The sequence below is a fragment of the Rhinatrema bivittatum genome, chromosome 1 (assembly GCF_901001135.1).
Source record: "Rhinatrema bivittatum chromosome 1, aRhiBiv1.1, whole genome shotgun sequence".
In the NCBI taxonomy this organism is placed as follows: domain Eukaryota; kingdom Metazoa; phylum Chordata; class Amphibia; order Gymnophiona; family Rhinatrematidae; genus Rhinatrema; species Rhinatrema bivittatum.
In genome coordinates, this window is record NC_042615.1 from 295965445 (window position 1) to 295993173 (window position 27729).

The 27729-nt window shown below is 43.2% G+C and overlaps 1 protein-coding gene across 1 annotated transcript; it reads left to right on the forward strand.

Moving 5' to 3' along the window:
* Positions 1-27538, forward strand: LRIT3 (leucine rich repeat, Ig-like and transmembrane domains 3). Its single transcript, XM_029584803.1, has 4 exons — positions 1-116; positions 838-1313; positions 11232-11537; positions 26451-27538. The coding sequence occupies exons 1-4, from the start codon at positions 1-3 to the stop codon at positions 27536-27538; spliced, it is 1986 nt and encodes a 661-aa protein (XP_029440663.1).
* The last annotated feature ends 191 nt before the right edge of the window (positions 27539-27729 follow it).

Here is a 27729-nt window from a genome sequence, read left to right on the forward strand (position 1 = left end):
ATGTATTTATTTGCTTATTTGTATGTCATAATTAGCCTTACTGGTAAGCTTTACAGTTTCTGTCCTTCACAGTGCACCTGCGTTTACCATGGCAAAAGTGATGGCACGGGGACCAGGTATGTGGCTTTCAATTGATTTATGTGACCGTTACTTTTATTATGTAGCATATATAGTGTATTGCTTATTAGTGCTCTGTATTCTCCCAGCTGTAGTACTGGAGAAAGTATTTGAAAGACAGCACCCCACTATAAGACCTACACTGATTTTCCCTGTTAAGACAGAAGCAAAGTTTTTCTTTAGATTTCGGTAAACAGAATTTGTCTTGGGGGCACCTGCCCATTTTACTAATTCCATCTTTCATAGTGATAAGTCCAGCAGGAGATTAATTGGGGGAAAAAAGCTTGCTCTCTTTGCTATCAAGTGACTAGAAAGTAAATCAAACTTAACAGATAGTTCATATTGTGGTAGAAAGTACCACATCCTTTCTCTGACTTTTTAGGTTATACAGGAGTATGTTTGTCTTCTCTTACACGTGCAGAATGAAATTCCCTGTCGTTCTCTTTAGCTTCTGTTTTGCGGCATCATACAGATCTTGTCCTGTTGATACACCTTCCTGCCAATGAGGGCCGGAGAATTCTGACAAAAAAACTACCCATGTTACCGTGCAGATCCTGCAAAAGCTAACAATTAAAATGCACATGGACAGTGAGTCGCAGATAGTCTTTACCTAGCGCAGTCTTATAAAATAACTCCAAAGGCTGGGCTCAAGCAACACAGTTTCAGACCACATGGAATTATAGGAGATGTATTCATTGCTATTTTTGCTGTGTGTGACAGGTCTGTCCTATGTAATGATCCTGATATGTATGAAATCCCTGTGAATGTTCCCGTCGACACGTGGAAGCTCCGGGTGGAAAAAACTGCCATCCGAAGGATCCCCATGGAAGCGTTTTACTATCTGGCAGAGCTGAAGTACCTGTGGGTGACCTACAACTGCATTAGCAGCATCGATGCCAGCAGTTTTTATAATTTAAAAGTGCTTCACGAGTTGCGGTTGGATGGAAATTTGCTCTCCGTCTTTCCCTGGGAATCTCTGGCTGAAATGCCTAATTTACGAACCCTGGACCTGCGCAACAACAAGCTGATGAGTGTTTCCCCAGAGGCTGTCCAGTACCTGAGAAATCTCACCTACCTAGACATATCCAGCAATAAGCTGACTACCTTACCACCAGACATCATGGACATGTGGGCCAACCTTGCTCAGATCACAGCATCAAGAAGCACAGATGGGATCGCACAGAGAGTCATATTAGGTAAGTTCATCTGGAGTTTTGTTGGTCCCATCATTTCAGTTTATATATTCCATTATTATAATCTGATACTCACTCAGAGGTGAATTTTAAAAGCCTGATGTGGCAAAATCTAGAGCCGTTCAACCATGTAGAACATGCACATGCCCAGCAAATTTTAAAAGCCACCTACATGCACGCGCATCTCCCGAGGCATGACTATCTCACTCCTATTCAAAAAGGGCATGGTGTGAGCATAGTTAGGGTGGGGTGCTGGTGTTCTAGGGCAGGGCCAAGAGATGTGCACGCAAATACTTATGCACCTGGTTGAATACTCAGGTCCAGTGCTGCATAACTTTATAAGAACATAAGAACATAAGAAATTGCCATGCTGGGTCAGACCAAGGGTCCATCAAGCCCAGCATCCTGTTTCCAACAGAGGCCAAACCAGGCCACAAGAACCTGGCAATTACCCAAACACTAAGAAGATCCCATGCTACTGATGCAATTAATAGCAGTGGCTATTCCCTAATTAAACTTGATTAATAGCCGTTAATGGACTTCTCCTCCAAGAACTTATCCAAACCTTTTTTGAACCCAGCTACACTAACTGCACTAACCACATCCTCTGGCAACAAATTCCAGAGCTTTATTATGCATTAAGTGAAAAAGAATGTTCTCAGATTAGTCTTAAATGTGCTACTTGCTAAGTTCATGGAATGCCCCCTAGTCCTTCTATTATTCGAAAGTGTAAATAACCGAGTCACATCTACTCGTTCAAGACTTCTCATGATTTTAAAGACCTCTATCATATCCCCCCTCAGTCGTCTCTTCTCCAACAGCCCTAACCTCTTCAGCCTTTCCTCATAGGGGAGCTGTTCCATCCCCTTTATCATTTTGGTTGCCCTTCTCAGTACCTTCTCCATCTCAACTATATCTTTTTTGAGATGTGGCAACCAGAATTGTACACAGTATTCAAGGTGCGGTCTCACCATGGAGCGATATAGAGGCATTATGACATTTTCTGTTTTATTAACCATTCCCTTCCTAATAATTCCTAACATTCTGTTTGCTTTTTTGACTGCTGCAGCACACTGAGCCGACAATTTTAAAGTATTATCCAATATGATGCCTAGATCTTTTTCCTGGGTGGTAGCTCCTAATATGGAACCTAACATCGTTTAACTACAGCAAGTGTTATTTTTCCCTATGTGCAACACTTTGCACTTGTCCACATTAAATTTCATCTGCCATTTGGATGCCCAATCTTCCAGTCTTGCAAGGTCCTCCTGTAATGTATCACAGTCCGCTTGTGATTTAACTACTCTAAATAATTTTGTATCATCCACAAATTTGATAACCTCACTCGTCGTATTCCTTTCCAGATCATTTATATATATATATATATATATATTGAAAAGCACCGGTCCAAGTACAGATCCCTGAGGCACTCCACTGTTTACCCTTTTCCACTGAGAAAATTGACCATTTACTCCTACTCTCTGTTTCCTGTCTTTTAACTAGTTTGTAATCCACGAAAGGACATCGCCTCTTATCCCATGACTTTTTAGTTTTCGTAGAAGCCTCTCATGAGGGACTTTGTCAAACGCCTTCTGAAAATCCAAATACACTACATCTACCGGTTCACCTTTATCCACATGTTTATTAACCCCTTCAAAAAAATGAAGCACATTTGTTAGGCAAGACTTCCCTTGGGTAAATCCATGTTGACTATTTTCCATTAAACCATGTCTTTCTATATGCTCTACGATTTTGATCTTGTAATAGTTTCCACTATTTTTCCTGGCATTGAAGTTAGGCTCACTGGTCTATAGTTACCCTGATCGTACCTGGAGCCTTTATTAAATATTGGGGTTACATTGGCCACCCCCCAGTCTTCAAGTACAATGGATGATTTTAATGATAGGTTACACATTTTAACTAATAGATCAGAAATTTCATTTTTTAGTTCCTTCAGTACCCTAGGATGCATACCATCTGGTCCAAGTGATTTGCTACTCTTTAGTTTGTCAATGTGGCCTACTACATCTTCCCGGTTCACAGTGATTTCGTTCAGTTCGTCTGACTCATCACCCCTGAAAACCATCTCCGGAACTGGTATCTCCCCAACATCCTCACTAGTAAACATGGAAGCAATGAATTAATTTAGTCTTTCTGCAATGGCCTTATCTTCCCTAAGAGCCCCTTTAACCCCTTGGTCATCTAATGGTCCAACCGACTCCCTCACAGGTTTCTTGCTTCATATATATTTACAAAAGTTGTTATTATGAGATTTTGCCTCTGTGGCCAACTTCATTTCAAATTCTCTCTTCGCCTGTCTTATCAATGTTTTACACTTAACTTGACAATGCTTATGTTTTATCCTATTTTCTTCAGATGGATCCTTCTTCCAATTTTTGAAGGATTTTTTTTGGCTAAAATAGCGTCTTTCACCTCAGCTTTTAACCATGTCGGTAATCGTTTTGCCTTCTTTCCACCTTTCTTAATGTGTGGCATACATCTGGACTGTGCCTCTAGGATTGTATTTTTAGACAATGTCCAAGCCTGTTGAACACTTTTAACCTTTGCAGCTGCACATTTCAGTTTTTTTCTAACTATTTTCCTCATTTTATCAAAGTTTCCCTTTTGAAAGTTTAGTGTTAGAACTGCATATTTACTTATTGTTCCCCTTCCAGTTATTAGTTTAAATTTGATCATGTTATGATCACTGTTGCCAAGTGGCCCCACCACCGTTACCTCTCTCACCAAATCCTTCTGCTATGGAGAAGGTATAAATTTAAAAAACAAAAACAAAAAAACAGCCATCCCTGATGGGTTTAAAGGGTCTGGGCTAATTGGGAGAAGTGCAAGCTATTAAACCAGGGGAGTCTGGAGGACTTAGCTGTACACTGGGCGAACTGGTTGACAAACTGATGAAACTGGTCATGGTGTGGATGTGTGCCCACTTGTGTGGCTCATACTCGGATGTGCGTGGCTGTGTGCACCTAGTTTTAAAGTACGGCACACACTATTTTATAACATACGCTCGTATGTGTTCATATGTTGCTGTGTCCCTTGGCGCACACCAATGAATATGCGTCAGTGTGCGCCCCTTTGAAAGTTATCATCCCTTCCACTGTAATCTCCTTTTTTTCATATGTGGATTTTTGGCTATTTTATTCTTATTCAATATGCAAAGTCAAATCAGAGAACTGCAGCTGCAATAGCGATTCCCTTTTACAGCAAACTTATTAATGTTCAACCCTTAATTGATGTCTTGCTCCCCAAAGCAATTTTTGTACATTGTCACAGAAATCGTGCTGTTTGTAAAAAAACAATAGGGACGACAAATGATGCCAGCAGAACATGCTATAGCGCTATGTAGTATGATCCATAGTATACACTGGGATTACTATTGTAGCACTAGACAAATGCATCATCCAGGACTAAAACTTATACCGTGTGAGGCCAACACTATAAATAGCACCAACAAGGTGCTGCTAAAACTTATGGACAGAATTCATTAATTGGAGAGGTTGCTAAAGAGAGACAAGACTGGTAAAAAGTATATACTCCATCATTTTGTGAGAACAGCCTCCACCAACAAAAAGACAAATGCTATTAATTGCATCAGTAGCATGGGATCTTCTTGATGTTTGGGTACTTGCCAGGTTCTTGTGGCCTGGTTTGGCCTCTGTTGGAAACAGGATGCTGGGCTTGATGGACCCTTGGTCTGACCCAGCATGGCAATTTCTTATGTTCTTATGATCATTTCTCTCTCTGTGCATCCAAGCATCTTTCTTGTTTTTTCCAATGCTTTATCCACCTGTTTGGCCACTGTCTAAATATTAGACTTCAATAAGACGCTTGTCAACACGTATACAAGGATATGACACAGAATTTAGTCAGAACAAATATAAATTTAATTTTGTATATCCTTGGAAGACTCAGATGCAAGACCTTCAAGATAGGCAGAGCATTACTGTGTCTTCCAGTCTCTTGTGAAAGCTGTTACTTTATAGTTTTCAAACCATACATAGAAAATGCTTGTGAGAGGATCCTTTACACAATATGACAGTGTCATAAACTGACCTTCCCTAGCCTGAGAAACTTCCTCCCACCTTAAAAGTTCCTTTGTCTTAGCATTACTTTGATGCACTCTGTTTCCTTCTGATCTTCTGTGTTTTGGCAATAAATAAATCTGTGTTTTGTTGCTGGTTTCAGGCCTTTAATTAGAGCTGTGACCTCCGGGAATCTCCAGTTCACCTGGCTTCTGTCAGTCGAGATAGGAATCTGTGAGAACCAAGCTTGTATTATGGCTTAGCTATCTGCCATTGATAACCTTATGGCCTATAATTATAGACTTTGCAGTACCTACAGGTTTCCCAGATATCTTCCAAATTCTTGAGTCTGAGGTCAGTCAAAGGTTCACTGTTTCCCAGCAGATTCACTTTGAAGCAGAAAGCTAAGGATTCTGGGACTAGCTGAATGAACCAAAATCCTGAACCAAAATCTTCATTATATCACCACCTTAAGATCATCAGATACAATCACAACCAGATCTAGCTCTTTCTTCGTGCTTAGAAGAATTTCACCCCTTATACCTCTCCTTTGGGTATTTGCAACCTAAATGCATAATTTAATTTTTTAGCATAAAATGTTAGTTAACAGACTCTAGACCATTCCTAGAACTTTGCTAGATCCTACCTCACGTCTTTCAAACCTTTCTGGCTATCTATCCTGTTGCAGATTTTGGTATCATCGGCAAAAAGACAAACCTTTACTGACAATCCTTTCGCAATATTGTTCATGAAAATGTTGAAAAGATCTGGTCCAAGGACCAATCTCTGAGGCACACTGCTAGTAATGTCTCCCTCCTTGGAGTGAACTCCATTTACCACTGCCCTTTGTTGCCTCCTACTCAACCAATTTCTAATCCAGTCAGTCACTTTAGGTTCCTTACCAAAGGTGCTCAGTTTGTTTGTAAGTTGCCTATGCGGAACTGTGTCAAAGACCTTTCTGAAATCCAAGAACATTGCATCTAGTGCTCTCCAGCCATCCAACTCTCTGGTCACCTAATCAATTAAATTGATTAGATTTATCTGACAAGATCTACCTCTAGAAAAACCATGCTGCCACGGACCTTGCAATTCATTGGATTCCAAAAACTGCACTATCCTCTGTTTTAGCAGCAATTTCATTAATTTGCTTTCCACAGAGGTCAAACTAATTGGCCTTTAGTTCCCAGCCTCCTCCATGCGTCTACTTTTATGAATAAGAATCACATGTGCCCATCTCCAGTCCTTCGGAACTACTTTAAAGAAGCATTGAAAAGGTCATTTAGCGAAGCTGCCAGTGTTATGGCCGCTGGAAGAAGGATCCAACAGAAGAAAATAGGATAAAGCATAAACATTGGCAAGTTAAATGTAAGACATTGATAAGACAGGCTAAGAGAGAATTTGAAAAGAAGTTGGCTGTAGAGGCAAAAACTCACAGTAAAAACTTTTTTAAATATATCCGAAGCAGAAAGCCTGTGAGGGAGTCAGTTGGACCGTTAGATGATCGAGGGGTTAAAGGGGCACTTAGAGAAGATAAGGCCATCGCGGAAAGATTAAATGATTTCTTTGCTTCGGTGTTTACTGAAGAGGATGTTGGGGAGGTACCCGTAATGGAGAAGGTTTTCATGGGTAATGATTCAGATGGACTGAATCAAATCACGGTGAATCATAGTTTTCTTTCTTTTGTACATATGTATATAATTGCAAACTTTGTTTATAATTTTATTGCAAAACTTCCCATGTTATTGTTCCCCCTCTCGTTAATGCCTTGTTATCATGTTTTTACTGTTCAATGTAAAGCGCCATGCCGTGCGTTTGTGTTTGCGTTACAATGTGAACCGATATGATATCCTTGATGAATGTCGGTATATAAAAATTTTAAATAAATAAATAAATAAAATAAATGTGGTAGGCCTGATTGACAAACTGAAGAGTAGTAAATCACCTGGACCGGATGGTATACACCCCAGAGTTCTGAAGGAACTAAAAAATGAAATTTCAGACCTATTAGTAAAAATTTTTAACTTATCATTAAAATCATCCATTGTACCTGAAGACTGGAGGATAGCAAATGTAACCCCAATATTTAAAAAGGGCTCCAGGTGCGATCCGGGAAACTACAGACCGGTTAGCCTGACTTCAGTGCCAGGAAAAATAGTGGAAAGTGTTCTAAACCTCAAAATCACAGAACATATAGAAAAACATGGTTTAATGGAACAAAGTCAGCATGGCTTTACCCAGGGCAAGTCTTGCCTCACAAATCTGCTCCACTTTTTTGAAGGAGTTAATAAACATGTGGATAAAGGTGAACCAGTAGATATAGTATACTTGGATTTTCAGAAGGTGTTTGACAAAGTTCCTCATGAGAGGCTTCTAGGAAAAGTAAAAAGTCATGGGATAGGTGGCGATGTCCTTTCGTGGATTGCAAACTGGCTAAAAGACAGGAAACAGAGAGTAGGATTGAATGGGCAATTTTCTCAGTAGAAGGGAGTGGACAGTGGAGTGCCTCAGGGATCTGTATTGGGACCCTTACTGTTCAATATATTTATAAATGATCTGGAAAGAAATACGACGAGTGAGATAATCAAATTTGCAGATGACACAAAATTGTTCAGAGTAGTTAAATCACAAGCAGATTGTGATAAATTGCAGGAAGACCTTGTGAGACTGGAAAATTGGGCATCCAAATGGCAGATGAAATTTAATGTGGATAAGTGCAAGGTGATGCATATAGGGAAAAATAACCCATGCTATAATTACACAATGTTGGGTTCCATATTAGGTGCTACAACCCAAGAAAGAGATCTAGGTGTCATAGTGGATAACACATTGAAATCGTCGGTGCAGTGTGCTGCGGCAGTCAAAAAAGCAAACAGAATGTTGGGAATTATTAGAAAAGGAATGATGAATAAAACGGAAAATGTCATAATGCCTCTGTATCGCTCCATGGTGAGACCGCACCTTGAATACTGTGTACAATTCTGGTCGCCGCATCTCAAAAAAGATATAATTGCGATGGAGAAGGTACAGAGAAGGGCTACCAAAATAATAAGGGGAATGGAACAACTCCCCTATGAGGAAAGACTAAAGAGGTTAGGACTTTTCAGCTTGGAGAAGAGACGACTGAGGGGGGATATGATAGAGGTGTTTAAAATCATGAGAGGTCTAGAACAGGTAGATGTGAATCGGTTATTTACTCTTTCGGATAGTAGAAAGACTAGGGGGCACTCCATGAAGTTAGCATGGGGCACATTTAAAACTAATCGGAGAAAGTTCTTTTTTACTCAACGCACAATTAAACTCTGGAATTTGTTGCCAGAGAATGTGGTTCGTGCAGTTAGTATAGCTGTGTTTAAAAAAGGATTGGATAAGTTCTTGGAGGAGAAGTCCATTACCTGCTATTAAGTTCACTTAGAGAATAGCCACTGCCATTAGCAATGGTAACATGGAATAGACTTAGTTTTTGGGTACTTGCCAGGTTCTTATGGCCTGGATTGGCCACTGTTGGAAACAGGATGCTGGGCTTGATGGACCCTTGGTCTGACCCAGTATGGCAATTTCTTATGTTCTTATGTTGTCATGTCTGCCAGCCGTGGCGGTCCGTGGCCGGGACCAGGTACTCACCCGTGACGTCGGGTGGGCCCGGAGGCTTCTGCAGGAGCAGGGAGCCTCCTCCTGTGTTCTTCCCACGGCCTTGGCCACTGACCAGGCCGGCCGCGGAGCCCAGCAGGGCTGAGCTGATTCCTCCCCCTTCCTGGCTGTCTTAGAACCGCGCACGCGGCTGAAGATAAGATTTAAAGGGGCCACGACAGGAAATGGTCATGGCTCCCTTATTTATTTATTTTATTTATTTATTTAAAGTTTCTTTTATACCGATAACCGTTTACACATCGCATCGGTTTACAGTTAAACAGGAACAATTGGGCAGAACCCTTACATATAACATTGAAAAATAGGTTAACTTTTGGGCAGGGCCCTTACATGTAACTGAGACTCCTCCCTCATTTTAGGTATTTAAGGCAAGGTCTGCTTCTCAGACCTTACCTTGGTATTGTGGCTTCTGGTTCCGGATTCTGCGCTGGTGTTCCCGGTCTCCATTCCTGGTCTTCGTCCCACTTCTGTTCTCCTTCCTTGTTGGACTGATTCTTGGCTTCTGACCCCTGGACCGACTGTCATTCTTCATTTGGCTTGACCTTGGACTGGCTGCGGACCCTTCTCCTGGCTTACTTCTGGACTGGCTGTGGACCCTTCTCCTGGCTTCGACCCTCGGAACGGCTTTCGACTACTCTTCGGCTTCGACTCCTGGACTGACTCGACCTGCTGGAGGCGCCAGCTGCCTGGAATCAACGACCTGCAAGAGACGCCTGCATCCAGACCAATCTTCAGTCCAGAGGGAGTCTCCTAAGTCCCAGCGGCCGGGTTCCCTCAGGTCCCTCCTGGGGGAACCGTGAGCTTCCAGGGCAAAATCTTGTACTCTACTGGCGAACCTTCAAGCCTTGCCCTCCGACGGTAGGGACCAGAGAAGGTTAACTCCCTCTTTGGCAGTGCTAACCTTACCTCAGAACAGGGGTCCACTTCCGGACTCATAACAGCCAGAACTTCTCTAAGTTCCCCTGGATATATCTTTTCTGAAAATCGATTGAGGTTTATCTCACTACCAATCTTATTTGTGTTCATTTTATGTCCTAACCCTTCCACAGTGAATACTGAAGGAATTTTGCTTTTTCCTCATCAGCCTTTATATATTCCTCTCCTTCACCTCTGAGTCTCACAATGCCGCTTTTGTACTTCCTCCTATCACTAACAAATCTAAAAAAAGGTTTTTTCCTCCCATTTTACCATATTTGCTATTTTTTCTTCCATTTGGATTTTTGCATTCCTGACTACTTTGCCAGCTTCTCTTAGCTTTTCCAGATATTGTCTCCTGTCTTCCTCTTTCTGTGATCTCTTGTAGTTTATGAATGCTAACTTTTTCTCCTTTACATTTCAGCTACTTCTTTAGAAAACCATAGTAGTCTCTTTTTCCTCCTTTATATTTACTTTCCTAACAAAAAGATTAGTACCCATTATAATATCTCCATTTGCCCATTGCTCTTCTACTTCCCCTAGATTTCCCTGTCCAGTTAAAGATTCCTTGAGGTATTCCCCCATTTTAACAAAGTTAATTTTCCTGAAGTCTAGGACCCTCACCTTTGAATGAATCTTCATCATCTGCTCTCTAATACTGAACCATACCATCTGGTGATCACTGGCTCCCAGATGATCATCCACCACAATATCAGAGATACTGTCCTCGTTGGTAAGCACCAGGTCCAATATTGCTCTCTCCCATGTGGTCTGTTACTAGTTGACAGAACAATTCTCCCTGCAGAGAATCCAGGATCTTCTTGCTTCTAGAAAACACAGCAGCCGGAACTTCCCAATCAACATGCAACAGATTGAAATCTCCTCATAATAGCACTTCTCTTATCATAGTAATTTTGTGAATATCCTCCATTAAATCTGTCTTCATTTCTTTTGTTTGTAATGGAGTCTGTATATTACACCAATATAAATAGATGTTCTATTCCCTCTTTACAGATTAATTTACAGCATGATATAAATCACAACATAGTAAAAACAGTAACATAATTAAATTAAAATAAGTAATCCAACAAATGATATAAAAACATCACCTTATGAAGAAAAAAGCTTTTTCTTTTTGAGATGCATTCCCTTTGAACTCTGCTAGGTGCCATAAGATAGATGTGGATATGAGGGATACATACATTCTGTTATCCTGTAGCACTTGATTTTTTACCGATTGTAGCCTACACAACTGGTTTGATTATTTGGAACATTAACCTTATAGGGAACTAATTTGGTGTATTTTTCTTCATTTTAGGATTGCAAGATAATCCATGGTTCTGTGATTGTCGTATTTCAAAAATGATTGAGCTTGCCAAGATAGTGAATCCATCAGTTGTATTCTTGGATTCACTGGTGGCCTGTAGTGGGCCAGAGATCTTGGCGGGTATCTTTTTCCAAAGAGCTGAGCTGGAACAGTGTCTTAAACCATCAGTGATTACTTCTGCAACCAAAATTACTTCCCCTTTGGGAAGCAATGTTCTACTGCGCTGTGATGCTACTGGATTTCCAACCCCACAACTGCTTTGGACTAAGGCAGACAGTTCAGCAGTGAACTACACAGGTATGTCATAATTTGTAAAACTGGCAGACTGGGCATGTAAATGGCAAATTAAATTTTATGTGAACAAGTGCAAAGTGATGTACTTAGGGAAAATGAACTCAAATTATAGCTGCTCGATTCCACATTAAGAGTCACCATTCAGGAAAAGGATCTAGGAGTCATCATTGATAATACGTTGAAATCTTCTGCTCAGAGTGCAGCAGCAGCCAAGAAAGCAAATAAAATGCTAGTACCTATTAGTGTTGCTCTTGGAGGTGGACCCTTGTCCTGGAGCAGTGGAGAATGGCTCCCTGGTAGGGACCAGGAAGCAACTGCCCCCAGGGGGTGGAGCACTGGAGGAGACAGAGGCTAGGATGAGTTTCACCACTGGAAGTTTGCAGTCCCCCCGTGTGGAGCCCGTAGGAACCCGGGCCGCTTGGACTTAGGTGGGCCTTAAAGGGTCTCCTGGAGAGGTAGAAGAGAGGCATGCCCACGGACAGCAATGGAGCACGGTTGGACTCTAGGCTGTAGTTCTGGAGGAGCAAGGAAGACCAGAACAGCGTAGGTGATGAAAAGGCAAGGGACAGAGCCAGAATCAGGAGACGTGGACAATAGAGATGTGAATCGGAACCAGAATCGGATCCGATTTCAGTTCCGATTCACATCTATAGATTCACATCTATAGAGATTCACATCTATAGAGATGTGAATCGGAACTGAAATCGGATCCGATTCTGGTTCCGATTCACATCTCTAGTGGACAATGGTAGCCGAGGTCAGAATCCGAGGATCAGTCTGAGGAGTAGTCAACGAGGCAGGGGTCAGGTTCCGGAGGTCAGACGAGGTCACAAGGCAGGCAGAGGTCAGGATCCAGGCAGTGGGCAGAATGGTCAAGGAGCAGGCCGAGGTCAGTACCAGAGAGACAGTCCGAGGGTACTACCTGGGGAGACAGGACAGACAAACGCTGGAACAGTAGGACGCTGGAACAGTAGGACGCTGGAACAAGGCTAGAACAAGATTGGAACAAGACTATGAACACAGAGGCAAACTAGAACACTTACAGTGCCGACCCGATTGCCAAGGCAAGGAAGTGCAGGCAGGGACTTCCTTATATTGTTCGATCAATCAGGGCGCACCGCAGAGCTAGGATCCACCCCTGGCCCTACAAGAGGCTGGACGGTCCACGCATGCGTGCGTAGGGGCATGGCCAACGCCACTGGAGACGTCGAACTCCAGCGTTAGGCCTGGTGCGCAGTGGAAGGCCCGGCGACCGCCGCCATGGGACGCCGAGGCCTGGAGGAGCTCGCGGCTGCTGCTGGGGAGGCCGACAAGTAACCTGCAGAGGAGCTAGCGAGTTGAGCAGGCCCGTGCACGGGCCGGACGTGGACAGGGCATGCAACAATTAGGAAAGGAGTGGAAAATAAAACAGAATATCATAATGCCTCTGTATCACTCCATGGTGCAACCTCATCATGAATATTGTGCGCAGTTCTGGTCACTATATCTCAAAAAATTAGAATTAGAAAAGGTACAGAGATGGGTGACCAATATGATAAAGGGGATGGAACAATTCCCTTATTTATTTATTTATTTATTTATTTAAGAACTTTTGTATACCGATGTTCATGTACTGGTACATATCACGTCGGTTTACATAGAACCTAAGTTTGAAATTACATTGAACATTCTATCAAACAGGGGTACAAATAACATGTCTAACATCATGGGAACTTATTGATAACGCTGAGAACTTATAGATAGAGCCGAGGACAGGTTAGAAATTAAACATTAAAATTATAAAATTATTACAAATAAGATTATAAATTAATACAAGAAACGAATAAATAAATAAATAACAATCAAACAATAACAGGCTTAATAAGCATGATTTGAGTAAAATGGAGTTAAGCTTTAGTAAAAAGCCAAGTTTTTAGCTTCTTTCTGAACGTTCGACTACATGTTTCTAGATGAAGGTCCGTGGGGAGGGCATTCCAGAGAGCAGGGCTGGCAGTCGAGAACGCTCGTTTCTTAAGAAGTGACTTGGCTGGAGGTGCATATAGAGTGCCTAGATAGCTGGTTCTGATAGGTCTTAGTGATGCGTGGGGATGAAGTGGGTCACTAAGATCTAGCGAAGTTTGAGAATGAATGGTCTTGTGGGTTATGGTTAGTACTTTGAAAATGACTCTCTGTTTAATAGGGAGCCAGTGAAGATTTTTTAGAATCGGTGTGATGTGTTCTTCTCTCCTCGAGTTCGTTAGAATCCTTGCAGCTGAATTCTGCAACATTTGTAATGGTTTGGTTGTGATAGATGGTAAGCCAATTAGTAGTGAGTTGCAGTAATCGATCTTTGAGAAAAGAATTGTTTGGAGGACTGTTCTAAAGTCCTGAAAATGGAGGAGAGGTTTCAACTTTTTCAAAACGTGTAGTTTGTGAAAGCATTCTTTCATTGTGTTTTTGACAAATTGTTTGAGATTCAGTTTATTGTCGATGGTGACGCCAAGGTCTCTGACTTGTGTGGGTGTGATTAGATTGTTGGTGGCATGAAGGTTGTCATCGAGATTGATCAGCATAAGTTCAGTTTTTGAAGTATTGAGAACTAAGTTGAGGCTAGTGAGGAGGGAGTTTATGGACTGTAGACACTTGTTCCAGAAGTTGATGGTGTTGGATAAAGATTCAGTGATTGGCAGCAGAATCTGGACGTCATCGGCATATATAAAATGAGTGATCTTTAGGTTTGAGAGCAGATGACCCAGGGGTAGAAGGTAGATGTTAAACAGGGTTGGGGAGAGGGAGGATCCTTGAGGGACTCCGAGAGTGGACTTGACCGGGTGAGAATCCTTGTTGCTTATTCTAACCTTGTATGTCCTATTGGTAAGGAATGATCTAAACCATTCGAGGGCAGATCCAGAAATACCAATGTCTGAGAGCTGGGTGATGAGGGTCGAGTGCTTTACGGTGTCAAATGCTGCAGATATATCTAGAAGAGCCAGGAGGTAGGGGGTCTTTTTCTCCAGTCCGGAGAGGACTCTGTCTGTCAGTGAGATTAAGAGGGATTCCGTACTGAGGGATTTGCGGAATCCGAATTGGGTTGATGTGAGAATCTTGTGGTCTTCTAGGAATTCTGACAGCTGTTTATTAACTATTCTCTCCATAAGTTTGGCGACAAATGGTAGGTTAGCGATGGGGCGAAAATTGGCTGGGTCTGCTGGGTTCAGGTTGGGTTTTTTGAGAAGAGGTTTGAGGGTTGCTATTTTTAGTGTGTCTGGTACTTCTCCTTGGGATAATGAACGGTTGATGATCTCTGCTAAGGGCTTCGCAATGATGTTTGGGATGGCGAGTAGAAATTTGGATGGAATGGCATCTAACGGATGATTGGAAGGTTTCATCTTTTTGAGAATAGATTCAATTTCGAGTGTGGAGGTAGGTTCAAATGATTCTAGGTTTGCTTTCTGGCTGGAGGGGGGAGAGAGAAGAGACGGAGGTTTTGTATTATGCATAGCAAGCGGTGCTATTAACTTCAAGATTTTGTTTTCGAAGAATTGTGCAAGTTCAGTGCATCTAGATTGAGCTTGATTATCAGGGATAGCTGGGGATGTGTGTTTTGTGAGCTCTGAGACATAAGAGAATAGTGCTTTAGCATCAAAGGAAAAATTGTGAATTTTGTGGGCATAAAAATCTCTCTTTGTGCGAAGGATGTTATTTCTATAACTGTGCATGAGGGTTTTGTACTCATTTAGTGTAGCGTTGGATGGCCTCTTCCGCCATTCGTGTTCTTTTTTTCTCAGTTGTAGTTTGATGTTTTTTAGTTCTTGAGTGAACCATGGTTTTTTGTTTTTACAGGATGGATTGAGCTCTTTGGTTTTTAAGGGGCAAAGTTTTTCTGCCACCTTGTTTGTGATGCTGTGCCATGTAGAGATGGCTGCTTCTGCATCTGAAAGGTCAAGGTTAGTGAGTTCCGATGATAGGTGAGAGGTTAGGTCTTCCATAGAGCAAGAGTTCCTATAGTGGATTGTGGTTTTTGTGGGTGTTGACGAAGGGTTGTCTTTTATACAGAGATCCGTTGTGATCATTAGATGGTCTGACCATGGGATCGGGGAACAAAGAAGGGGGGAAGAAGGAGTAAGGCCCGAGTTTATGAATATAAAGTCCAGTGTGTGCCCCGCTTTGGGCGTGGGACTTTTAATGATTTGAGAGAATCCCATAGCCTTGAAAGAAGATAATAGTATTTCGCAGTTGGATCATAGGGGGATCGCATCAATGTGCAGGTTAAAGTCTCCCAGGATGACTGCTGGGGTGTCATTTTTTATGTGTTTGGCTATAAGCTCGATGATGGGGGATGGGTCCGAGTCTAGGAGGCCAGGTGGAGCGTAGAGTAGACAAATTTGGAGATGTTTAGAACTGAAGAGGGCAAATTCCAGACGTGAGGTATGTATAGAGATCTGTAGAGATATACTTAGCTCTTTTTTTGCAGCTAAGCAGAGTCCCCCCCCCCCCTCTTTTTTTAGGTCTAGGAATTGAATAGATATCATAGAGGTGAGTGGGTAGTTCATTTATCAGAGCTAGGTCTGTGGGTTTCAGCCAGGTTTCAGTTATTGCACATATATCCGGTTGTGAGTCTAGGAGATAGTCGTTGATTAAATGTGTTTTTTTCGAAATAGATTGGGCGTTGAAGAGTGTTAGTGTGAAAAACGAAAGCCCAAGGAATTGAGTGAGTGGGGATGTCATGATTGGTATCAGACGCTGAGGTTGTGGGACTGTAGGATCCGTGCGTTTTAGATGGTTATGGTATAGGTTTTTTATGATGGGGATAGGGAACATGAGTAAGATTGGAGCCCCAATAAGATATTGAAGAGGAAGATGAATTAATGATGTCTGAAAGAAAGAAGCTTGTCCCTGTAGAAAAGTGTTAGCTGCACCCTTAGTGCTTGGTTGATATCAGGATTTGGATGGTTGAAAGCTGGATGAGTGCTGGACGTGGATGGATGAGCGCTGGACATGGATGGATGAGCGCTGGACGTGGACGAGAATGGATGAGAGCTGGACGAGGGCTGGATGAGAGCTGGACTTGGATGGATGAGAGCTGGACGTGGATGGATGAGAGCTGGACCTGGACGAGAATGGATGAGAGCTGGACGAGGGTTGGATGAGAGCTGGATGTGGATGGATGAGAGCTGGACCTGGACGAGAATGGATGAGAGCTGGACGAGGGCTGGACGTGGATGGATGAGAGCTGGATGTGGATGGATGAGAGCTGGACCTGGACGTGAATGGATGAGAGCTGGACCTGGATGAGGGCTGGATGAGAGCTGGACATGAATGGATGAGAGCTGGACAGCGGTAGGCCGATGCGGCAGGATTGCAAGTGTGTTGGTTTTGATGAGCGTGTCACACTGCAGAGGCTATGCTGAGAGGCGAGGGAAGGAGTTTATTTTGAATCCTAACAAAAGCACACAAAGGAGCGCACTAAGGGGCAGGCCCCTTAGGTCGCGCTCCTTCGGGTGCGCGACGTCGCTGGGATGTCCTAGCGATTTAAAGCCCCCGATGGCGTCCTCTGATAGGCCGGGAGCCTGTTGGGGGCGTGGCAGACTCACTGCATGTGTAGGGCGTCGCTTCCTTCTTAATTATTTCTTTTTTGTTGGTTTCCTGTCTGCCTCCTCTGCACGGCTCGCTGTTAGAGCGGGCGGGCTCCTGCCCCGATTGGGCCATGAAGAAAGGCTAAAGAGGTAAGGACTATTCAGCCTGGAGAAGAGATGGCTGAGGGGAAATATGATAGAGGACCATAAAATAATAAGTGGAGTGGAATGAATAAACATTAATCGGTTGTTTACTCTTTCAAAGAGTACAAAGACCCAGGGCACACACAATATAGGTACTAGGTGATAAATATTTTTTTACTCAATGCATAATTAAGCTCTATAATTCATTACAAGAAGATGTGGTGAAAGCTATTAGTGTAGCTGCATTTAAAAATGGTTTGGACAAGTTTCTGGAGAAAAAGTCCATAAACCATTACTAAGTTAAAGTTGCAGAAATCCACTTCTTATCCCAGGGATAAGCAGCATGGAATCTATCTACCCTTTGGGATCTTGCCAGGCACTTGAGATTGGATTAGCCACTTTTGGAAACAGGATACTGGGCTTGATAGACTTTTGGTCTGACCCAGTATGGCAAATCGTATGTACTTATGCACATATCGTGATGGAAAGAGTTATTGGTCACAGTTGAATGGCTTAGTCAGTATTACATTCATATTGCTTTTTACAGTTAAGACTCCATTATCCTTTGCATTTATGATTAGTGTGATAACTCTTAAGCCACATGATGTGTGCAGCTAACATTTTACTAAGAATTCCTAACAGTACGGACTTTGTCATCCACCAGTCACTGACCTGCTTGACCCTTCTTCAATCATTTCCATGTGAAAGTAACAACATCATATATTTCCATAGCATGAAATATTAACATTGGCTGGGAATCAATTGACCATTAGCCACTCTAGAAACATCTAGGACGCTAATCATCAATAACTAACAACATCACTGTATAAAATTCCTTCCTGCTGAAATCTCTATGATAAATTCAACTGCTCTGGTATTTTCACTGTTTTTAAAAACCTTTGAAGTATGGCAAATTTCATAGCTAACTTGTGACAACAAATCTTAAGAATTACTGCTAGTTTACAGTAATTCTTTCTTTTCATCTGTCCATTCTCTCAGCTTGATCTTGTATTCTTGGTTGACATAATCCATGAGTGTGGCTGTTGTACATCATCTGTACGCCTGACATTCAATTGATGATTAACATGGATAAGGATAAGGTCACTGGGATGTCTAAACTGAATGCCTGTCTGAGAGCAGTGGCAGTTTGGTTAGGGGATAATATGTAATCTGATTAATCTGGAACTGCTCTGGGTAAGTAGGTAGCACTGTTTTGCCTTCGATTGCAGGAGTCAAATTGAAACCTAAGAAAGTAAGCATTTGGGGATCCAATTGGATAACAGCTTACAATGCAGGCCAGTAACTCAGGGATATGAGATAATCACTTGGCTCCCTTCTCTCACCCCAATGAAACACAGACACTTAATGGCATTATAAAAGGCCACAGTTGATTATTATTAACCTGAGCCCGTACAACTAACATAAAATCAACACCCCCCACCCTCTTTCCTTATTTGCCTTCTTATCTGCCTCAACCACCACGTCCCAATGGAATAGGACCCCCCTCCCCTTAGCTTACCCCGCCTCATCTCAGCGAGGGTAAGCTTCGGCCTTGAGCGTAGCCCCCTCGCTCACCGGCTGTCCCATGTGGCAGCCCCTCCAACTACACGGGACTCCTCCTCCCCCCCCCGATATCATTTTACAATACATTATTACAAACAGAACTTGGGCTCAGGTTTACCGCCTCCACTGCGACAAACTTTACTCCAACAATTAACAATCACAGAACAGATTATCTATAGAGTGGGAGGGAGGGACGCCAAACCATGCACCTTGCTCCTCAGCCCGCCAGGTCCTTCTAGCAAGCCTTTTGCTGCGTCCCGGCAGGCAGAGGAGCACCTGCCAATGGGTGGGCAGCGATTCCAATCGCTGCGCCTCCATTTGTTGCCACTACCACCTCCCCCCTCCCTTGCTCCTAACCCACCCCTCCCCCTGTCAATTCCGCCGCCGCACGCCTCGTCCATGGTTACTATCAGAGGTGCAAGACCAGCCCGCGCCGCCAATCATATATATTCATTGGACAAAACTATATTTCTTTATGATAAATTCACCAGCTTCAACTTTTTTTGGAAAGAATGAATACATTTCTCAGTGGCTAATAGAATTGATTACTATATCTCTTTGAAACAGTATATAATACACCCTTTAGGAATAGCACAAAGTCCTCTGTTCTAAAATTTTACATGCTACCAAATTTTATAGAGCCTTTCATGCAATAAACAACATATAATAAATCCTCAGTGTGCTATATTCCCTCATATACAATTGGCAGAAATAAAAAAAAAATTGTAATATAATGCACTTTATTGGAATATCAAAAATATCGAATTAAAACATTGTGTAAATATTGTATGAACAATATATCCCCCAATACATCCAACCAATTAATTCCATGTCACATTAAAAATTACACATCATAGCCTAACAAAATGAACTAAATATTCCTAAGAAGGCAAATCGGAAGCCGATCCAGTTGGCTGTATAGCAGTGAAGAAACGGAGATCGATGTATATAAAATGCCCTTTATTTGAAATTTGCCCGACTCTGGCCGAGTTTCGCTCTTTAGTCGAGAGCTGCCTCAGGGGCAATAAACGTCAGCAGGGCTTATCACGTGCCTGTAGGGTCGGTGTTTTGTGTTAATGTATCCACTTTATGAGTTTTTCAATCTTATTCTGATAATGCACGCATCGATATGCTGCAGCAAGTGCCCCTTCAAAATTCTGCCCAGACCCCGCCTCACCCTGCTTCCCCCCCCCCCCCATCATGCCATCCTCCTGACGCACCCCTGGTGGTCCAGTGGAGGGCCTGGGAGCGATCTGCCACTCCCGGGGCCTTGGCTGCCACTAACCAAAATGGCGCCGGTGGCCTTTAGCCCCTACCATGTGACAGGGGCCAAGCAATGGCACCAGGAGCCCCTGTCACACGGTAGGGCTGAAGGCCACCGGCGCCATTTTGGTTAGTGGCAGCCAACGACTTGGGAGCGGCAGATCGCTCTTGGGCTCCCCGCTGGACCAGGTGTTTTGTGAGTTTATTTTTGGGGTGGAGGGGGAGGTTGGGAGGGTGGGGGAGTGGCGACATGTGGTCCCTGCCCCTAGAGTCAGGGCTGCGACTGGGGGCGGGCTGGTGGCAGCACGACGGGGGGGGGGGGGGGGGGGGGGGGGGGGGAGGAGGCAGCGCAAGGCTGAAGGTGCCTAGGGTGCCAAATCCCCTTGCACTGGCCCTGACCCTACGTCATCAGGAACATGGCGGATCCGCAGCGTCGTGCTGGTCCAGGAATGCCGGAGAGAGACGGCACAAAGACGCCGTGACTGCTAACCGTCCATCAGACCCGGAGGGAGTCGCCACAGAGGTAGAGAGGGTGGAGTGAGGGCGTCGAGCAGCGACGGACGCAACAGCATGAAAGCTATCAACTGTTCAGGATTCTGCCAGGTAGGGATATACAGGGGAAAAAAATTCATTTTTGTTTTCAGTTCATTTTCAGGTTTTTTTCTCATGAATTTTGATTCATGGATTGCTTGATTAGGTTCATTCAAATCAATTAAACAATCAAACAATTAAACAATCAAACTATTGAAAAACAATTCCCCAAAAATGGCCAAAAATGAAAATTAGGCCTCTCCCACCCTCCAGGAAAAATTCCAGGGCCAGGATCCCCCAACAGCCCCCACTTACCCGGTTCGGTGGAGATCTGCCTGCTTGGACTAGGCTGAAGACTTGGACTTGTGTAGGCCGAGGCTTTGGCCTAACCTAGGCCTGACACTTGGTCCTTTGTCTATGCTAGAGCCCAGACCTAGGCCCGGTGATGCGATCAGACCCAGAAACTGGGTCCCAATGCCGGAGCCTCAGCCTAGGCCTGGAAATGGTCCCAGGCCTGACTTTGTGACCTGACCTGAAGGCCAGATCCTAATACTGGGGCCTTGGCCCGGGCCCAGGCCCGATGCTGCAACCTGACCCAGTGGCTAGGTCCCTAGGCCCGGACCCAGGCCCAATGCCAGGGCCTTAGCCAGGAGGCTGGGTCCCGACACAGGGTGAGGCACAAGGCTCAGAGCCCAGGTATGGGAGCGCTTCTTTGGTCCTTTTCTTTCTTCGGGTGCTTGAAAGCCAAATAACACTGTCCTCTTTGGTCGCACTGGAGTTAATTAACTCTGGCACATTCACCCCAGTGGACGGCACCATTTTTATGTATGGCAATGTGTACAGCATTCAGAAATAACTGAGAGCAGGAAATTAGTCAGTCCAAATCTTCATGAAGTGAAAGTATTCAATATTTATTTATATATATTTCAAGGCGGCTACTCCACAAGCTCTAGTAAGAGATACAGCATTGCCATACATCAAAATGCCTATGGGCTGTGTTGCCACATCAGGCCTGGGTCCTGGCCGAGGCCCTGGCATTGGGACCCAGCCTGTGAGTTGGATCATGGCGTTGGGCCTGGCCCAAGCTGAAGCCTTGACGTTGGGACCTGGCATCTGGGTTGGGTCGCAGCATTGAGCCTGGGTCCGGGGCCCCGGCCTAGATCTCGGCACCAGTATTGGGACCACGTTGTTGGGCCTGGGTCCGGGCCGAGGCCCCGGCATTGGGACCCAGCCTCCAGGTTCGGTCGTGGTGTTGGACCTGGACCTGGGCCTTAGCCAAGGCCTCGTTGTTGGTATGTGGCCTCCGGGTCGGGTCACAGCATCAGGCCTGGGTCCAGGCCGAGGCCCCATTGTTGGGACCGGGTCTTCATTGGATAACTGACGGATCAGGTTTATTTTTTACATTTTCGGGGGTCTCAGCCAAGGCTCCAGCATCGGCCCATGCTTCTGCCGAGTCCCTGGCATCGCACTCGGGCCTAGGCCGTAGCCCCTGCTTTAGGGGGATGGCATAAGGCAGAAACTTTACAGCTCCTAAGAACAGATTTCATAGAGTAATTTTTATTTTGGATTGGAATCAGAAGAAAGACTTGATTTGTCAAGATTCAGTAAATTCTTTATTAATGTTTTTTTTTTTTTTAAATCTATTAAACATAATTGATTAGGTACTATGCCAACATATAGCAATTGGTTTAGTTGATGCAAAACAGTTAGATGCACTTTTACACTTTCTAAATTATAGCAACAGATCAACTAATTGTAAACTTGCACAAAGTTCACCAACACAAGTCCTACTAGCTAACTAACCTAAATAACTTAAGACCAGTTCTCTGGCCTTTGCAACATTATTATGAGTTGGAATCTCTTTTCTTACCACACTGATAAACAGTGATTGAAGGTTATGTAGTCTTTCTCTCTGGGCAAGGAGCCCGTATGCTAGTCAGGAACATAATGTCAGGTACAGCGACTTCAGACTCAACTATCTGAAGTCTGGTTACAGGAGGTAAGGCAGAGATGCAGCCCAGTCACAGGGCATCAGGCAGAAGTGTGACAGCTCCTGTGTTGGAATCTTCAGTTCGATGAGTCGGTGTGGAGATCTCTGATCAGCTTCTGCTTGGATACCAGCGGTGACAATGCTGGTACCAAGGGCATGTCCATTGGTTGGCTGGGTCCCGAAATGATGGCGGATTCTTGATGATGGCAGACAATGATGATGATGATAGCTTGCTGCTGATGGTCCTGCTATCTTGTTCCTGGGTTTCAGTTACTTTAGTAAGGGATCAGGCAAGAGTACATGAATATTGATGAGGGCCAAACAGGTTTTGATTGGGGAATTCTTTTTCTGAAGAATTCTCCGTTTCTTGTTCATCTTGGAATATGTGACTGCCTAGCTTTAGGAAAGCTTAGAGATAAGCAATGTCTAATCATGATTGAGTTCTTTGTTTCATGCTAGGCCACAGTAAACTGTTTTGGGATCTTATCAAACAAGGTTTTTCTTTAATGAATGTATTTTCCAGTTCTTGCTGCTCTTCCATGTTATTGTAGTTCAGAGAAAATGGCTCTTGGCCTAATTCAGATTTGTGGCCTATTGCAGCTACAATGGGGCTGGGGAGAAGTTGGCACTTACATGCATACTTTTAAGTTTCAAAAGTATATGCATATATTTTCCCCCTAAATTAATACCCCCCACAGATAGCAGGGACAGGTTTGTGTACATACCTATTTTTTCAAATCAGTTTTCAAAGGGAAATTTTTTCCATTTGAAAAATGGCATAAAGTTGGTCGGTAAAAAGTACCCATAGACTTTACACTTCTGTGCACATTTTGAAATTTGTCCCAAGGAAACCTGAGGCTTATCATGTCTGATGACCTCCAGGTAACCAGTCAGTGTAGCAAAGCATTTGGGAAAGCTAATAGTATACTTGAGGTGCATAAGAGAGGTATTACTAGTGGAAAGAGGGAAGTAATATTACCCGAGCTTGAATATTGTGTGTCTTTCTGGAGACTACATCTCCAAAAGAGCATGGATAAGATGGAGGTATTTCAATGGTATGCGTCCTGCACCATAAGCCATGGTAGAAAGACACGAGGCGCTAAACACATATTCTTTAGAAGAAATAAGGGAAAGGGCAGATATGACACAACGTTCAAATATGTATCAGGCTTCAATAAGATACATAGAATAAAAAGATCAAGGACAAGGGGTCAACATATGATACATAAGTGTAGGAAGCTTAAAAGGAATGTGAGAAAATACTTCACTGAGAGGGTAGTGGACACCTAGAACAGACTTCCAGCACAGTCAAAACAGTGACAGAATTCAAGAATCCTTGAGACAGACACAAAGGGACCTTCGTGGTGGGAGGAAGGAAGGTCAAAACCACAGACTGAGAAAGATTTCTGAAAGCTTTTATCTATTTATTTACAACACTTGTATTCAGCAATCTTCTATAAAACTATGTACCTGATTCACTAAAGGGCACATTTTAAAAGCCCTACGTGCGGCCAGTTCAGGAGATACGCATGTGACTGGGATGTGCGCGGGCCACGCAGATTTTAAGAGGCCCGCAGCCACACACATATCTCCTGGTACATAGATAAAAATGATTTGGCGAAAAAGGGGTGGGGTGGGATGGGGTGGGGTCTGGGTGGGGTGGGGTGGACAGGCCATTAAGTCAGTCTCGCGCTGAGAACCGATGACCACATAACTTGCTACTGCTATGGACTGCGGGTAAGTAGTAAAACAAAAAAATCTAGGGTAGTCAGCAGGATTTTAGGGGTAAGGGCTAGTAGGGTAAAAGGGAGGCAGGTTAGGTAGGGGGTTTAGGAAGTTTGCTCCTTTAAAGGGGCGAACTGGGAGGGGACTGCGAAATTGGCATATTGTGTCACCGTGCATACCTACTAAAATGCCTTCTCCCCTTACTCGCTTGAGACGGGATCGTGCGTCGATGTAAAATCATGCGCGCGAGTAGCCGATTTTATATCATGCGCGCATAAACACATACATGTTATAAAATTGACGTGTCCATGTACGTGCACCGGCAAATGGGCGCACATTTACACATGCGTGGCAATTTGAAAGTTACTGTCTAAGAGTTTTTCCCTTAGACACAAAATGGGAAAAAAGCCTTAATGAATCTGGCCCTATATTTAGTGCAAATCACATAAAATAACATACATAATACATTAAAATAACACATACCATCTCAAACACATAAAACCTGACATCTGGAGGTCAATATTCAAAGCCATTTAGATGGATAACTCACAAGTTATCTATCTAACTCAAAATTATCCAGCTAACTCCAAGTTACCCATTTAAATGTTTAGTTCTGAATATTGACCTCTTTGTTTTTATCTTTCCATTTTAATTTGAGGTTTTATTTGTCCTTGATTTGATTGGATAATCAATTATATGTAACCTATTTTAACATTAGAGTGAATTCATTATGGGAAGGTTTTTTTCATTTGATTACAATACGAATATTTAAATCCCATTAATTTGATGACAGCCTATGACATGAAACCCATTAATATCTAAGGAAGAATTCATCACTGAAGTGTCTTGCATTTGATTGGTGTTCTTTTAATTTCTGTATTGTTTGAATGAGAGAGAATATTTTATTCGTTTCATAAGACTAAATTGATTAATGCCAGTGTTTCTAATACTTAGTGATATACATTTGTTTTACCTGAATGGGTGTAATGGGGTCAATTTTAAGACCCGCATGTGCGTGTCCATGTGTGCGCAGTTCATGGCGTATGCACATGGACATGCCGATTTTATAACATGCATGCGACAACGTGTGCATGTTATAAAATACGATATCCACGTGCGCACATGCGCCAGATTTTAACATCCACATGCACATGTGCAGGCGGACCACGACACGCTCGCAGGGGCGGGGGTGAATTTTATAAAGTACGCATGGTGACGCAAGTAGGCCTTTCCCAGTTCCCTAACCCTACCCTTCCTACCTTTTCCCCTCTCCTTCCTATCCCCTTAATCTAACCCAACCTAGCCCCTAATTTTTTATTTTAATACTTACTTCTCCTCCAGAGCAGAAGTATCTTCCGTGCGCCAGCCGGCTGCCAGCGCGCGCTTCCCTGAGACAGCGGTTAATGGCACTGTCCTGGCCCACCCCCCTCTCTGCTCAGACCCTGCCCCTGGGCCGTCACTTTCAGCAGGCCTGGCACTTTGAAAATTTTTTGGATATTTTTGGTTCACAAACAATATGCACTATTTAAAAAAAACAAACAAAAAACCAAACAAACCCAAATCTCCCATGGCCCGCATACTTCCTTTGGCCCCACTTTCCCCTTCCACGGGGTCTCTGAAGTAGAAAGGGACAGGAGTGACCACCAGACACTCCTGTCCTGCTGGCTCCCGGTCAACTCTCAGATAAACACCATTTTATTTTAGGGCCATAAAACAATTTGGCTAGAGCTGGCTGGTAATTTTAAAAATAGCTCAAAATGCAGTAGTGCTCACTGAAGAATGTACAGCAAGATCATTTTTTTCTCACAAGCACTTAGTAATAAATACAAGCAAACACACTGTAGGGGGAGTCCATTTTTATTGGACTAACCTATTGCATTTCTGCCTAGCTTTTATGAGATATACTTCCTTCATCAGGCTAATTCAAATAGTTTTGTGCTCATGTGATAAAGGGAGTGCAGTGTTCAAAAATTAGCCACGAATGTATTATGCTAGTGAAATATAAAGGAATCCACTATTACTTGTTTGATGATCTTTATTTCTTTGTATTGAAGTGGACTGATACGGCAACCACATTTATTTTTTCATAAATGCAATTTGAGTTTTATAGAGCACTTTTTAGATATATTTTTCCTTTTCTCTCAGTTATCCAGGATACTCCAGGAGATGGCATCAGATGGTCCATCTTAAGCTTGACTGGGATTTCCTACAAGGATGCCGGGGATTACAGATGCAAGGCCAAAAATGTAGCAGGGATGTCAGAAGCCTCCATAACTGTCATTGTGATTGGTACTGTAACAACTACAGTATCACCTCAGAGGTTTAGAAATGGGTTTGGAGCAGAGCAGCAGATTACTACCCAGGTGGTGGCAAAGGAAGAATCAGAAACGCTGCAAGCCACATCACCTCTAATGCCACCATCAGCATCATCGGTAGCAATGACAGTATTAGCTTTATCTAAAACCCTCACCACGGCAAGCATTGCAGAGAAAAAGTCACCAAAGGTGGCTCTAGAGGGAAAAAAGAATGCCAAAACACAAACATCGGCTGCATGCAAAAACATACAGTCTATGGACTTGAACATAAGGGAGACAAATGCCTCTGTAAATTTAACAGGGTTGACTGGGCAGTCCATTAGCGTCAGAAATCTAAAAGTTTTTAGGGAAACAGAGGAACGAGTTACCCTGACTTGGAAGATCTTGAATGCCACGAGGAATTCTTCGCTAGCAGTGCTGTATTCCAAGCACGGGGAGAAGAACATGCTACCACTCAGCACAGATCCCAGCAAAAATCGAGTCACAATCGATGGCCTCCAACCCAATACTGAGTACATAGCATGTGTCTGCGCCAAAGGAGCTTCACCCAAGAAAGACTATTGTATTGTATTTTCCACAGATGGGGTGAGCTTGGACGGTAGCTCCCAGATTTCCACTCTGTTCGTAGCTAGTATTGCAGCATGTGTGATCCTTTTACCTTTGATTTTTTTCTTACTGTACAAAGTAATGAAATTGCAATGCAAGCCCCAGTCTCCTGGGGAAGATGAACTCTTAAAAGAGATGTATGTTAAATTTGAAACTCTCTCCCTTCGACCATCCTCAGTTGGCACAGGACGAGAGTTCTGGACAAGTAGGGAAACTACTGAATCTGAAAGACGACTTCTTTGTTCAAGCTCAAGCGTAGATTCCCAGCTCGCTTACAAAAGTGAGAGTTCAAAGCCTGAGTACTTCTGCTAGTACTTCTCTGCTGACTATGAATGAAGGCAAGTATGATCATGGAAAATTAATTTCCAACTACTCTGGCAAGTTTTTAAAAATATGTCTGTGTATTGACTGTAAAATCAGACTATCTGAATGAAAACTGTGTCCTTTGATTTTAAGAAAAAATGTGACCCAAATGCTGTCTTGTGTAACTTTATTAAAAAACA

Bases quoted from the DNA above. Each gene is read 5' to 3' on its own strand.
- LRIT3 (XM_029584803.1), top strand. From the start codon at position 1: ATGTATTTATTTGCTTATTTGTATGTCATAATTAGCCTTACTGGTAAG. The intron at 117-837 runs GTATGTGGCTTT...TGTGTGTGACAG, and splicing joins AGTGATGGCACGGGGACCAG to GTCTGTCCTATGTAATGATC. The intron at 1,314-11,231 runs GTAAGTTCATCT...TCTTCATTTTAG, and splicing joins CGCACAGAGAGTCATATTAG to GATTGCAAGATAATCCATGG.